Here is a 12,825-nt window from a genome sequence, read left to right on the forward strand (position 1 = left end):
AGCGAGTGAGCGACTGCGTGATTCTTGGTTGTTGGCCTGGGTGATTGGCTCGAATGATGACATAGTTTCAATTCACAGCTCCATGAAAGAACATTTAACTATGAAAACTGAGTATCATTGCCTAAAAGAGCTAGAAAAAATAATAACAACATAACGAATGATGGGCTTCTGAAGCTTGGCCTCACATCCAAATCCCCCCAGAAGCTCACCCGGCTCTACCTTTTTTCCCTTTGAGATCAACGTCAACATATAGTTCTATTTTTCAAAAAGTGCAAAAGAAGTGTGCTTGTGTTGCAAAATAAAGCACAATCACAGCAAGTATAGAGGGAATGATGAAAAATTTAAGGTAAACACTGTTGCTTGTAAGTGTCCCTTTTAAAAGAACCAGTGTTTGTAACACTTTTTCTGGTAAAAAACCCAGATCAAACTAGCTTTCTCATATTTCTGCCCAACAAAATTATTCCACAGTATAAATGATCTTTGCATTAATGTTACTTACTTTGACTTTGTCATTGAGTTGAGCTCTGATAACAGGACCCAGGATTCCTGTTTCCTTGGGACGAGGATTTTCCAGACGTTTAGTGAAGCTGGCATCGGTATATTGCCTAAAAATAGCCTTTTTATACTTTTTGCCTATGAGATTTGAGAAGTTGTCCAAGTGCTGCACTTTATAGTGTCTTAAAAATAAAGGAAAAGACAAATGATTGACAAAACTTCAATAGTGACTTATCTGAGAATACAGAATCAGTACTGAAGCAACTGATAGAAACCTCATTGCTTAAAAAAAAAAAAAAATCCAAACCCTAAATTAATCTAATGTTCTTCATCCAAAATTTTAAGCTAAAGTAGGTAAGAAGCAGCTTGGAATGTTATTTTTGTTTTAGTATCACAGACATCCAATTAGTATTAGAGTTTATACTGAATTTAATAGAGTATATATGCAAGAAAGTAACAAACCGAAGAAGCAGCAGTGACATTTTCAAGATTTTCAGTCTTCCTTTACATAAGCATAGTTGAGCATAGAAAAAATAAACTGATTTGCTTTTACTAGCAAAGACTCTAGAAGAAACAGGAACTGATAATCTTGATTCTAGTCAAACACTATACAATAAGAAGTGTTATACTCAGCTTCAAAAACATTACAATTGTTAATGCTGAGAGCAAAACTAGAATAAATACTGTAAAGTAACACAGAGTAACACATTTGTTCTAGTTACTTGCACTTCGAAAAGTGTTACTCAACAGGGATAAACCTTGTAATTTTGAACAGAGAAGGAAAAGTTAGTGTACTGAGGCAGTTAAGTAATGCCATGTAACCAGCAGGGACAGATATAAAAGTTTGCTCCATGCAGTTCAAGAGCAAGTAAGAAGGGAAGCAAATCATACCAAAGAAGGAGGAATACTTAAGAGCTGTGTGAATACTATATTCTGAGGAGGTATATGATATTATCACCCCATACAGGGTAAGGAATTTATCTTGTTATGTTTAAATCATTCAAGGTTCGAACGAATATCAGCTTGTAAAATCACTGGTACTCTAGCAGTAGGGAATTTACAGGCTACATATTTAACCTTAAAGTGCAATGGCAGCATTGTGTGCTGTGACCTCATTTCACAATACTGAATTCCTTCTGTTTACCTTAAGTTGAACAAAATATCTCCGTATACTTACTTACTATGACTTTTGCTACATCTACATTTGTGTCATACAAAGGTCGTTTGTAGAGAGATCTCTCTTTCTCCCATTCCTTAAACACTCTATTGTACTGAACGTTTAAAAACTTCTGTTCTCCAGAAATATTTTCTCCCTTTCCCATCCTCTTAAAGGTTGTTTACTTCTGTGGAATTCATGTTGAAAATTTTAAGAAGAGGCTTGTATTCTACTTAGGGAACTTTCTAAGTCATCTTCGTATTTCAGGCTCCCCATTAGAGGGCCACCACGGTTATTAGGGAGCTAGAGCACATGACACAGAAGCAAAATCTCAGTTTAATGGGTCATGTGAAGTCACAGCTACGGAAGCATCTTATTTTTGTCTTCAACTATCAAACAGGATATTACAGAGAAAACAGAAACAGACTCCTCTCAGTGCTGCATAGTGAAGAGATAAGATTCAACGGATACAAGGTGCAACATGAGAAAGTCGGATTAAATATAAGGAAAAACTTTTTCACTATGAGGTTGCAAAGGTGCCCAGAGAAGTTGAAGAGTCCTCATCCTTGGAGACAATGAATCAACTTATCAACTGGATAAGGCCCTGTGAAACTGGATCCAACTTTGCTGTTGGATTCTGCTTTGTCATTGAATCCCCAGAGGTCCTCTCCAACACAAGTTATTCTGTAAATTCATGTTAACATTCCACATTATGCTGACAAAGTATTATTTTACCTGTCAAGGCTGTCTGGAATAGTTGGGGCATAATCCCAAGTAATTTCTTCTGCAGCAATGAAATATTCCCAGGTTTTGACCATAAGACGTTCTTTTAAAGAGAGACGACTCTTCTTCACCTCTTTGTCCCCGCAGTCTCTTACAGTGAGGTAACCATGCATTCCAGCTAATTAAGAAGAAGCAGTACCATAGTGATTTTCCATTGTATGAACCTGTACCACTTCTACTGCATTTCTCATTTCTTTAGCTACAGCTGCCAGCAAACATTTGTTTACCTGATTGCCCCCTTTTCAGGCTTGAAAAGCCTGCATCCATTTAAACTATATATAGGCTGAGAGCCTTCCAAGGAGCCCATAATAATCAAATGGAATACAGAAGCTCTCTCAACTAACCGTCTTTGAAAATACTGAGCAGATAGAAAAAGCTGAACGGATAGAAGGCTATGCTTTTTCCTGTTTTTTGTTTGTTTGTTTTCAAAACGTGTCTTCTGGCTCTTCTAAGACAGACATTCTTTAAAACAGAATCATTATTACTGCTGAGATACCCACTTTCAAATGATAAACAGCAAGTTTTCTCATCAGATTGAGTGACCCTTAACTGAAAGCACTCAATTTCTCAGGAAACGAGTGGTTCTTTACTCATTTTATAATGGTGCTAATCTGAACAGCTCACAGAGACTTAGATGCTAGAGTACTAATCCAATGTTGCTCTGTGATCTACACACAGCAGAAAAACGGCAGATAAGAATGCCTTTTAGTTCATTGTGCCCTTCTCATTCCAACAGAACATCCTGTTCTCCAGTGGTTTTTAGTGAAATGACAACCATTTGAAACAGTGACTACACCACTGCAAAGCAGTAGAAGCCATTTGGGACTTAAAGAAGAGAAAGGCAATTCTACAGTTGGCTAATAAATACATGTTTCCTTGCCTTGCAGGTGCTTTTGGACAAGAGAAGATATCAGCCACCTTCCTTCCTCACTCACTGTCATGTTTACTGTGGCTGATGCTCCTCCCACGAGGTTAACAGTAGAAACTCGACGATGTCGTTGCTCCATGGACTGGCCATTGATATGAATGGAGAAAATTTCTGGCTTGGAACTCATTCCTATCAAATGCCAGCTAATGTTGTCATATGCACAAGCCTCTAAATCTGAAAGAGAAATTAAAGTAGGGTTCAGAATACAGGCAAATCATGCAAGTTCCCTATGCATACTAGATCTGAAGTTAATTTTGCTCAAAAAGATTAAAAATATCTCAGACTCCTGTGATCAGTCTTTGCAACACGAGAAAGTTTCAGAAGCTTGTGAATAGAAAAGATACCAGAATCTTGCATGTAAGTGGAAGATGGGTGTTTAAATCTTACATGTAATTGGCAACTTGACTTATAGCAAGCTGAAGAAGAAAGAAGAAAACCAGTAGCTTCTTTTGGAAAGCTGATCTGTCCTAGATTGGAGAAGAGGAGGAGGGGGGAAAAAAGAAAAAAAAAGGAGGAAAAAAAAAAAGAGAGAGAGAAAGGCAAGGATCCAAGTGTGGCAGTTATATCCTCCCAGAGAACAGGCTTTGCAAAAGACCAGAGACCATGCCCTGCAAAAGATCTGATTACAGGCCCACTCCAAGGACCTGGCAAGGACGGCCATCAAGGCCTGGTGACTTTGTTTACCGTGTCTTTTTTTCACTGGCTCCTGAGCAAATTGGAAATTGCTCACAGCCAGACTTGACTCAGGTATAAACAGGGCCCTGCTGGAGAGCAAATTTGAGTTGTTCCTCCTCAGAGCAGTAGGTCTGCAGTCCAGGACCCCCCCTCCCCTTGGATCAGGATACTGTCCAAGGAAACTTCCCAGGATTGAGAGCGCCCACTGCCCCATACTGGTGAGCTGGGTATCATCGAGGGAGCCCTTGCCCACCGTGTGGGTGAGTGATTTGCTGGCTACCCTTAAGGGAGAGGTTTTCTGCCTTTTACTGAGTGAGTGTGTGCACATTTTTAGTCATATTTCTAGAGGAATAGTCACAAATTCCTAAATCCAGTTGTGTAGTGATAACTCCCAACTTGCATCCAAATTTGTAATATATTTTGTTGAAGTGCGTGGTGGTTTTCGGGTTAGAATAAATTGGTTTTTTGTAGCTGCCCTGTCTGGTTTTGTGTATGCCTTGACAACACCAAGCTAAGAACAAAGCTGTATCTAGTGACAGTAACTACCCTATTCAATATCTGTTTAAAAAAAACCCAACACCTAAGGCAGTCTTTTGTATTTGCTCAATGGACTAGACAGAGATATGAAAGTAGCTCCTTACTAAAACAAGGTGAAAACACTAGGAACAGAATAGCCCAACTACCACCTTCATATTCTTCCCACTTAATTGTCTAATTTAATGGTAACTTATTTTCCACTTCCAGGAAGTTCTTCACCTAGTAGGTTCCATACGCTGTTAAACCAGCAGTTCACTTAATCACATCACTCTTTTCTCATCAGCTAAGTAAAAAAATATGAGGGATTTCTTGTTGGGTTCTTTTTAGAAGTTAATAATTCTGTTCTTCGAGCAGAACTCTTCTTAGAAGTAATCTTCTTGTTCTTATCAGCAGTATGGCAGGACTTCCTTCCAGCTACACAGTTTCTCTTCTAGAATGTACAGCCTTTTTTAGAATATGTCTGTGAGGATGTATCTCATTCCTCCACATTCCCTTTCTCTTTCACGAAAAGCAAGCAAAGGTAATATTCAGTCTTCACCAATGGTAGTTTCATTTCACACAAGCCTGAACAGTACCTGGTAATGTTCCATCAGCGTAGCCATTAATTGTGTACTTGAGCGAGGCTGATCTTTGCCAACTCTTATTTTCATCAAACACACCAAACATCAGTACATACTCCTTGTCAAAAAGTTTCTGTGACCCATCCTCATTTAGGCTTCCTATGAAGAATAAACAACAGGTCTTAATTTGAAGCAGAAGCAAAGCAGTTTTCACAAAGTAGTGGCATTAATGTGTGTTTAATGAGCTTGCTTCACTTGTTGGCATATACTGGCTGAGTCTGACCAAAATAAGAACACTCATAAAGTGATTTTATTTTTGAAAGTACTTTTAGGTTGTTTAACTGCAAAATCAGAAGTCTGTAATAACCCAGCTGAGACTAAATAACATGCAGTGAATTGCCTCAGGCAATTCAGTGACTCAAACTGCTAAAATCTCAAGTCGCTGATAGCATGCAAAATGATTTTTGAAGTCTTATAATCTCTTAAAATTTCCCCCTATTTTCAAATGACTAGCAAAAGACACACTGCTCTACAATTTCAAGCCCTTGTTACAGAAGAGAGAGTACTAGGAGTCTCTTGATTAGACAACCCTTAAAAGGCATGGGTGAAACAATTCTTTCCTGCCTTATTCTCTGGAATGCCTAACCATTTTGAATGAAGCTTTAAGAGTATTGATTCTAAGACAGAAAATTTGAGGTCATACGTTTAACAGTTAAGCAACTGCAAATGTAACCAGTACAGCCCAATCACAGAATCATAGAATAGTTTCAGCTGGAAGAGACCTTGAAGATCATCGAGTCCAGGATTTGTCCTGGCCCTATTAACCTACTGAACTACATCCCCCAGTGCAACATCCACCCATCTCTTAAATCACCTCCAGGGACGGTGACTCAACCCCCTCCCTGGGCAGCCTGTTCCAACGGCTGACAACCCTTTCAGTATAGAAATTCTTCCTGATACCTAACCTGAGCCTCCCCTGGCACAATTTGGATGCATTTTCCCTCGTTCTATCACTCTCCACTAGGGAGAACAGACCAACCCCCACCTCTCTACAACCTCCCTTCAGGTAGCTGTAGAGAGTGATGAGGTCTCCCCTCAATCTCCTCTTCTCTAGGCTAAACAGCCCCAGATCCCTCAGCCTTTCCTCATATGATTTGTGTTCTAAGCCCTTTACCAGCTTGGTAGTGCTCTCTGTCCATCCTATAGTTACAGGATGAATCTACATGAAAACTGGCATTTAAGAACTTCAACATTTGAAAGAAAGATGTTAAAAACCATTTATATTACACTGCACATAAAGATGCAAAAAGGAAAACAGTATTGCCTTATAGTAGTCTTAAAGCATTTCATTACCTTTCTTACAGATAAGCAGAGCTCCAATCAGACCCGAGTTAAAATCCATTGCCATGTTCTCATGAGAATAATATGCATAAGTGAGACATGGAAGGTCAGCTTCCCTTGGACCAACTTCTTCTGTTATATCCCACACATATGTGTAGACTTGGCCTGGAAGTACAGCATCATCTTGTTTTTCTGCAGATGATGTTCTGTCATCATACAGGGAGCCTGTCAAGAAAAGAGTTAGGAGGGTGGCATGAAGACAAAGGACAATTAAAACATCTGGAATATCCTCCTACAATCAATTCCAGAAGCTTGGTTTGTTTCTTGCCTAACTGCTACTTGAGCTTCAAAGAGGTAACACATGATTCCACTCACATTGTGGATGCTAACTAGGGAAGAGTAGCTATTCCACCATCCTAATTCTTACAGATTAAAGATTTCCTAGAACTGTTAATCACTGCCAAAAGATGGGGCTCTTCATCAATCTGATTAGGGTTAGGATGGCATGAAGCTTCAGCCTCTGCTCACTAATATGCAGTAGAGGAATACTGCCCCCTTGTCACCTTTCTGTTTCTCACGAAGCCATCGCGCAGGTGAGCGTTGCCTTGCTGCCTTAGACCTTTTGGGTGCTGCACATGCAGGTGGCAGTAATGGCTCCTATCCTCACCTACCATATCCAATAAATCACAATATGACAAAGCGGAGCCAGAGAACTAACATCCTAGGTGCAAAAGGCATATTAAGGACATAGTCAAACTGAAGTGCCTATCACTTCCAATAGCACGCTCTGTTCAACTCCGTGACATGAGGTTCCAAAATGCTTTTTGAACCGACACAGCAAACAAGGCCTTGACCAAACTTGTAAACTGCAGGCCAGAACTCTGGCTTAGCACCCAGGGCAGGGCAATCTAAGAATCATGGGGAATCAAGCTCATTCTGTGCTAATGCAGACATTTAGCTGTCAGTTTGGTCACAGATTACAGTCTCTTTTTGCCAGTCCCATGAGGTTTCAAGGGCAAAATACCACAAAGCTGAGCATGAAATGCTGAGCATCAGAACAACATGATCGGCAACGTCAACTGTCTTTGCCAATAAGGTCTTGATGTACGCTATTGCCAGGGATTTGGAAAAGGTTTTTTTAAGATCTGTATTTAAGAGTTTACATGTCCTAAAATAGCATATTTTGCAATTATGTAGAGGTTGGTCCAAACAGCCTCCAGAGGTGCCTTCCAACCTCAACCACTGTGTTATTCTGTATTAGTACACAGAGAGCTGATCAGGAGACTGTGCTTCTTAGATGACACTCATATTCCTAGTGTCACACTGATGAACAAGAAACGACCTAACAACGGGTGTAAAGTTTTAATCCAGGATCAATGCAGATATTTGTGTTATGCTTGTCCTTAAACATTGGTCTCAATATTTCATGCAGTAGTCCACAAGTAAATGAATAACACATGGAGTTTTTACAGTATTTACCTTCTGCAATTTTGCTGTAAACTATGCCTTGGGGATGAATACTGACTGGTTTGTCAGCCATATTCTTAAGGTGAACTACTAGAGTATCTCCCACTTCAGCACGGAGAGTTGGTCCCAGAAGTCCTGTAGTTATTCAAGACAGAGGAAAATGTGAGAAAAACAGTTTCCAGTGAAACAAAGAGTTCTCTCCTTCCATTAGGGAACGTGAGCTCTCAAAGTACAAGTTGCAAAATTAATACAGGCAAATAATGTAATACCACTGCAATGAAGGTTTACCTGCAAAAAGGCACGTAGAGATTTAAAACCTGCAGCTCAGTCAGGAGTGTTATTATTTGTCTATCTGGCAACTTGGACTTAAAAATCATGAGAAAATCAGAGATTTAAGGGGGAAAAAAAGTTATTTCCAGACACAGAAAATTTCTTAAAAGTTTATGTTGAGGTTCATTGGGAATTTCTAGGAATCCTTCACATATGATTTAATCGAACAGTTTTAGGAAGGTGGATATTTTATAGTTCAAGAGTTTAGAGAAATGCATTCAAGAACATTTCTTTGAATAGCACTCTCAATGCCAGAAATCACAGAACATAAAGATCATTCAATCCCAAAAAGTTGCAAAAATAAGCAATGGAAGAAACCTGCTAAGACAATCTTTGGCTATTAACCTCTTTCCTAGTAAGTTATTTTGCAAATTTCTTTCTCTGAAAAGAAAGAAGCAGTTTCAGAAAACACAGGAGAAAAAAATGGAAGAAATCTGATTATAGACTAGACTTTTTAGGGCAACTTGTAACAATTTCCTATCACCAACCTCACACACATTTACTTTGAAATCTAACTTCTCAAGTTATTTTACCTATTAATATGAAGTGCAGACAAACCATACAAGTCTTTGCACAAACACCACACTTACGCATGGCATAAGTACGAGAACTTGCTTCCATCCATTTAAAGTGCCTTCAAGTAGTAACAAAAGCAAAGGCAAGGGGACATCTTTTACACCCAGCCTCACAGTTTTTCTTTTCCTTTCCACTGATCTACCAACTAGAAGCATGTTTAGCCTCAGGCCTTAAGTTCCTTCCACGTGAATTCTTCATGCCACCACTGTGACTGTGCTGTACAAGTCTAGATGTGTATGTGAAGTCTCATCAGGTGCTGAAAACAAGAGGGAACGATTTTGTACCATACAATTAATTTGCACATAGCACTGAGCCCACTCTCTGAAAATCCAACCTCTTTATGGCCTTTGAAAGCATAGTGTGCTACAGAGACCTCATGGCCCTGTGCCTGTTTACGTGCAAAACAATGGACACAAAAATACAAACTGGCTTAGCTTGTTACTGGCTTTATAAGAAGCAATAAACAAAATTACTCAAAACATTTCCTTCCTGCTTACCTGCAAATACATTTGCTGGCTTTTCTTTTTGAAAATCCTCTTCATATTCTCTATAAGCAATTTTCTTAAACACAGGATCTGAATGTTCCAATCTGAAATCAAAAGAATTACCAAAAAAAATTAAAAAGACAAAGATTCCCAGAAATGCCATTGCTGTTCAACAAGTAACTCAGAAAATGAGTCCTGGAATTACATTTAATCACTTGCACATTTTGTTGAAGGCAATGCACACAGCCCAACTCTGTGTAGTGTCTTCTACTCTCCCTCTCACTCTATTGAATTGATGATGTTTCTGAGCTAGGCCATTTCATTTTAGACATTCAATTCCTAAACCTAGTTTACCACTCATTTTGCTGGTGATTTCTGTAGGTCCTTTTGATTCTGTGATGAAGATATCTTTGCTCCATTTAAGACGCTGAGGAAGGTGTCTTGACCATGCTTAACCTAGAAAGCATCTGACAAACCACAGTGAAAGAAACTCAAATTTCTCTTTACTCAGCCCCATGCTTGAACTTTAAGGCTCACCACAAAGAATCTACGACAGCATTAACAGCAAGATCCTGTAGCAGCAATGACCTTGAAGGCAAGCAGAAAACTGTTTCCTAACAACAACTAAGGGTCTCACAGCAAGTAAAAAAATTGCTTTCTGAGAAACACTGCAAGTGTCCTCAGTCTTGTTATGTAAATGAATCAGGCACCCAGCAGACCACAAAATATTTTCTTAGAAAATATTTAGGTAAGCGGAAGGAAACCAGCATGTAGCATTCCTGGAATGGAAGAAATGATAAAAGGGCTGCAGAGATAATAGCCTATATTTAGTTTCACATTTATCAGTTGATTTCTTACAGTACATATGATGACTGGATCCAACAGTAATTCCACTTGTTTTTTTGTAATGCCCTTTCAGGCCCATTTGATAGTGGTGATCTGATGGGCTGCTCCAGCATGGAGAGGCTGGGAAGAGGTAACACAGTGACTTTGCTTCAGTGACATCCAGGGGCCATAAGGGGGAGATCTCTTTTTGTGGACATCCTGTAAATTCCTCCCTGACACTGTCTCTTCTAGAGTCAGGCAGAGGCCATTCATGTTTCAATTCATTCCTTTCTCTTTAATGTCATGGATAATTTTGTTTCACTCAAGAAGGACCTGATCTATAACCTTCATTGACAAGTGCTGCCCTAATGTGGCAATATTCAATAGAATATTGCATGTAGGAAGAAATTTATCAACATCAATTTTATTGCTAGAAGGAACAAAATACACAGCTTACTAACACTTCAGAAATCTCAGACTATGCAAGCAGGTCTAGTTACATCACTTTCGCAAATGGCAGCAGCAACTCTGCATGCACAGATAATATGTTTTCACTTTGCCCTGAAGTGCCTTATAAATATGCCTGTACATAGTGACAAATCTCTACAAAGACGACAGACATTCAGAGAAACTGTATCCTTTTCTAACCTGTGTGACTGAAAAATTAAGGAAATATTCAGGTAGAACCCATTTTCTTTTCAGTCTTTCTTCAGTTACTTAGAACGAAAAGCAGCAAAGTATCAGGATTCTTACCCCATATTTAAACATTCAGCTCCTACTGAAACCACAGCAAGTTATGTACTCTGATGCCTTTGGGATCCAAGCCATTAGCTCTTCCTTAGGTAGTTTTGTGGTGGAGGTTTTTTTCAGTTAAATTTCTACAGGCTCTAAAAACTTCATCAGATCCATTTAGGATGTGACTTGCTCTAAATATTTAGGCAAGATATCTCGATAGACACTGTCTGGGAAACTCCTAGCTAATCGCAGAGTACTGCTGCTGAGGTTTGAGGCAGTCTTGTGGGTCTCTGCTCCAGGAGAACAGTGTATCCACAACACGATGTTTAACAACAGAGCAGTTGATACTTCTACTGATGCTTCCAGTGCAAGTGAGAATGAACTTCTATCTACTAATTTCCCAGTACTTAAATTCTTAATACTTAAATGGCATTTGGCTTCATATTCCTACATATAAATCTTGTTCTCGTCTTGCTAGTTTGACATTATGCTTATGCCAGTTGTACTAAACTTCCAAAGAGAATTTTAGAAATCATAGAAAAAGAGTTAGAAAATCTAAATCTGAACTGGAAATGCCTTTTCCATAACCTCCAGAAATATAAACCATATTTTTAAGAAATATGACAAACTAAACAAAAATGAGGAAAATATGCATCGAACAATACAAAAAAAAAAAAGGCAGTAGTATCCAAATATACCCTCAAGAAATAGTAACTTGTACGATTTCACACCACTTCATGAACAGATAAAGCTCTGTATGGCGACTATAGTGAACACAGCATAAGTATGAAGCCTAACCTTAACTGAATTCTAAATTACAACCCAAGTTTTGTCATATGTAGCACTGCACTTGCAATGTTTATAATACTAAGATATCTTATATGCTTGATTGGTGCATGCATGTAGACTGCCCATTCTGCAATGCTATCCAAAAAAAAAAAGATTAAATTAGTATTTTCACTTAAAGAAGTATAGCAATGCTTGATCCTACAACCTTTACTAGGCAGAACTCAGGATGGAAATTTCACAAAAACTACTGAACAACTCAGAAACAACATTCCAAAGTTCACCAGGCTCTGATTTAAGTGAAAGTGATAGTACACTCAAATTGGAACATATTTATTCTTCAGCAAATTTCAAAGTCTGAAAGTTTTCAAAATATTTCCAAACCATGGCTTAACTTAACACTGCCCAAAATTCATACACCTGCAATAATTACATTTAAAAAACATAACAAACATTGACCCACAAGGAAGATGATAAAAGCAAGCCCTGGAACATATTTACAGAAGTGCTCTGAAAACATAAAAATAATTCTAGCCACTAACAAAGTAAATAAAAAGGAGCTTTTAATACTTCACTAACTCCAGTTCAGATCCTGCTGTTTAAAGCACATGAATTCCTCTGAAGCCAACAGATCAGGCTCTAAAGTCCTCCTTGGCTCTAAAATTCCACAGGAGATGAGAGACATAAAACACTTGCAGTCACAAGTGTGGAATAATTTCATCCTTCTTATCCTGTACTTTTGTTACCTGGACTTTTCCTCTGATCCTGGTTTGTAGGTCCAGCTCGTGATCTGAGCAGCTATATAGTGCTCCCTGACTCTCACAGCTCCCACCACATGTTTCTCTGAATCTGGCCACCACGAACCAAGCAGAAGCAAGAGAAAAAGACGGACGCAGTGGAGCGTCATGGTACAGACGCCTGTGGATGCTGATCTGGAAGACAAGGCAGAAAGTGCTGTTTTTATTGCTGTCGCTGCTTCTAACTTCCCCTCAGAAATGAAATAATTGTGATGCAAGAGGGTAACAGCATTTGCTGTGCTCAGGTCATTGCTCTTCACCTCCTCCTCCCCTTGCTGACAGGGATCCAATAGAGATAAAAAAACCCAAACCTGTTTGAACTACCTTTTCTCCCCTCCTCCACACCATC

General features: G+C 39.0%; 1 protein-coding gene across 1 annotated transcript in view; it reads right to left on the minus strand.

The window, feature by feature from the left end:
• The window catches only part of F5 (coagulation factor V (proaccelerin, labile factor)), a 34,610-nt gene extending 22,024 nt beyond the window's left edge, over positions 1-12,586 (minus strand). Inside the window, 8 exon segments of the mRNA XM_009874345.1 lie at positions 500-677; positions 2,387-2,552; positions 3,315-3,536; positions 5,150-5,293; positions 6,488-6,700; positions 7,955-8,077; positions 9,346-9,437; positions 12,426-12,586. Coding sequence (XP_009872647.1) covers positions 500-677; positions 2,387-2,552; positions 3,315-3,536; positions 5,150-5,293; positions 6,488-6,700; positions 7,955-8,077; positions 9,346-9,437; positions 12,426-12,586 — 1,299 coding nt within the window.
• Positions 12,587-12,825: the final 239 nt, after the last annotated feature.

This window comes from Apaloderma vittatum, unplaced genomic scaffold (assembly GCF_000703405.1).
Source record: "Apaloderma vittatum isolate BGI_N311 unplaced genomic scaffold, ASM70340v1 scaffold12878, whole genome shotgun sequence".
Taxonomy (NCBI): Eukaryota; Metazoa; Chordata; class Aves; order Trogoniformes; family Trogonidae; genus Apaloderma; species Apaloderma vittatum.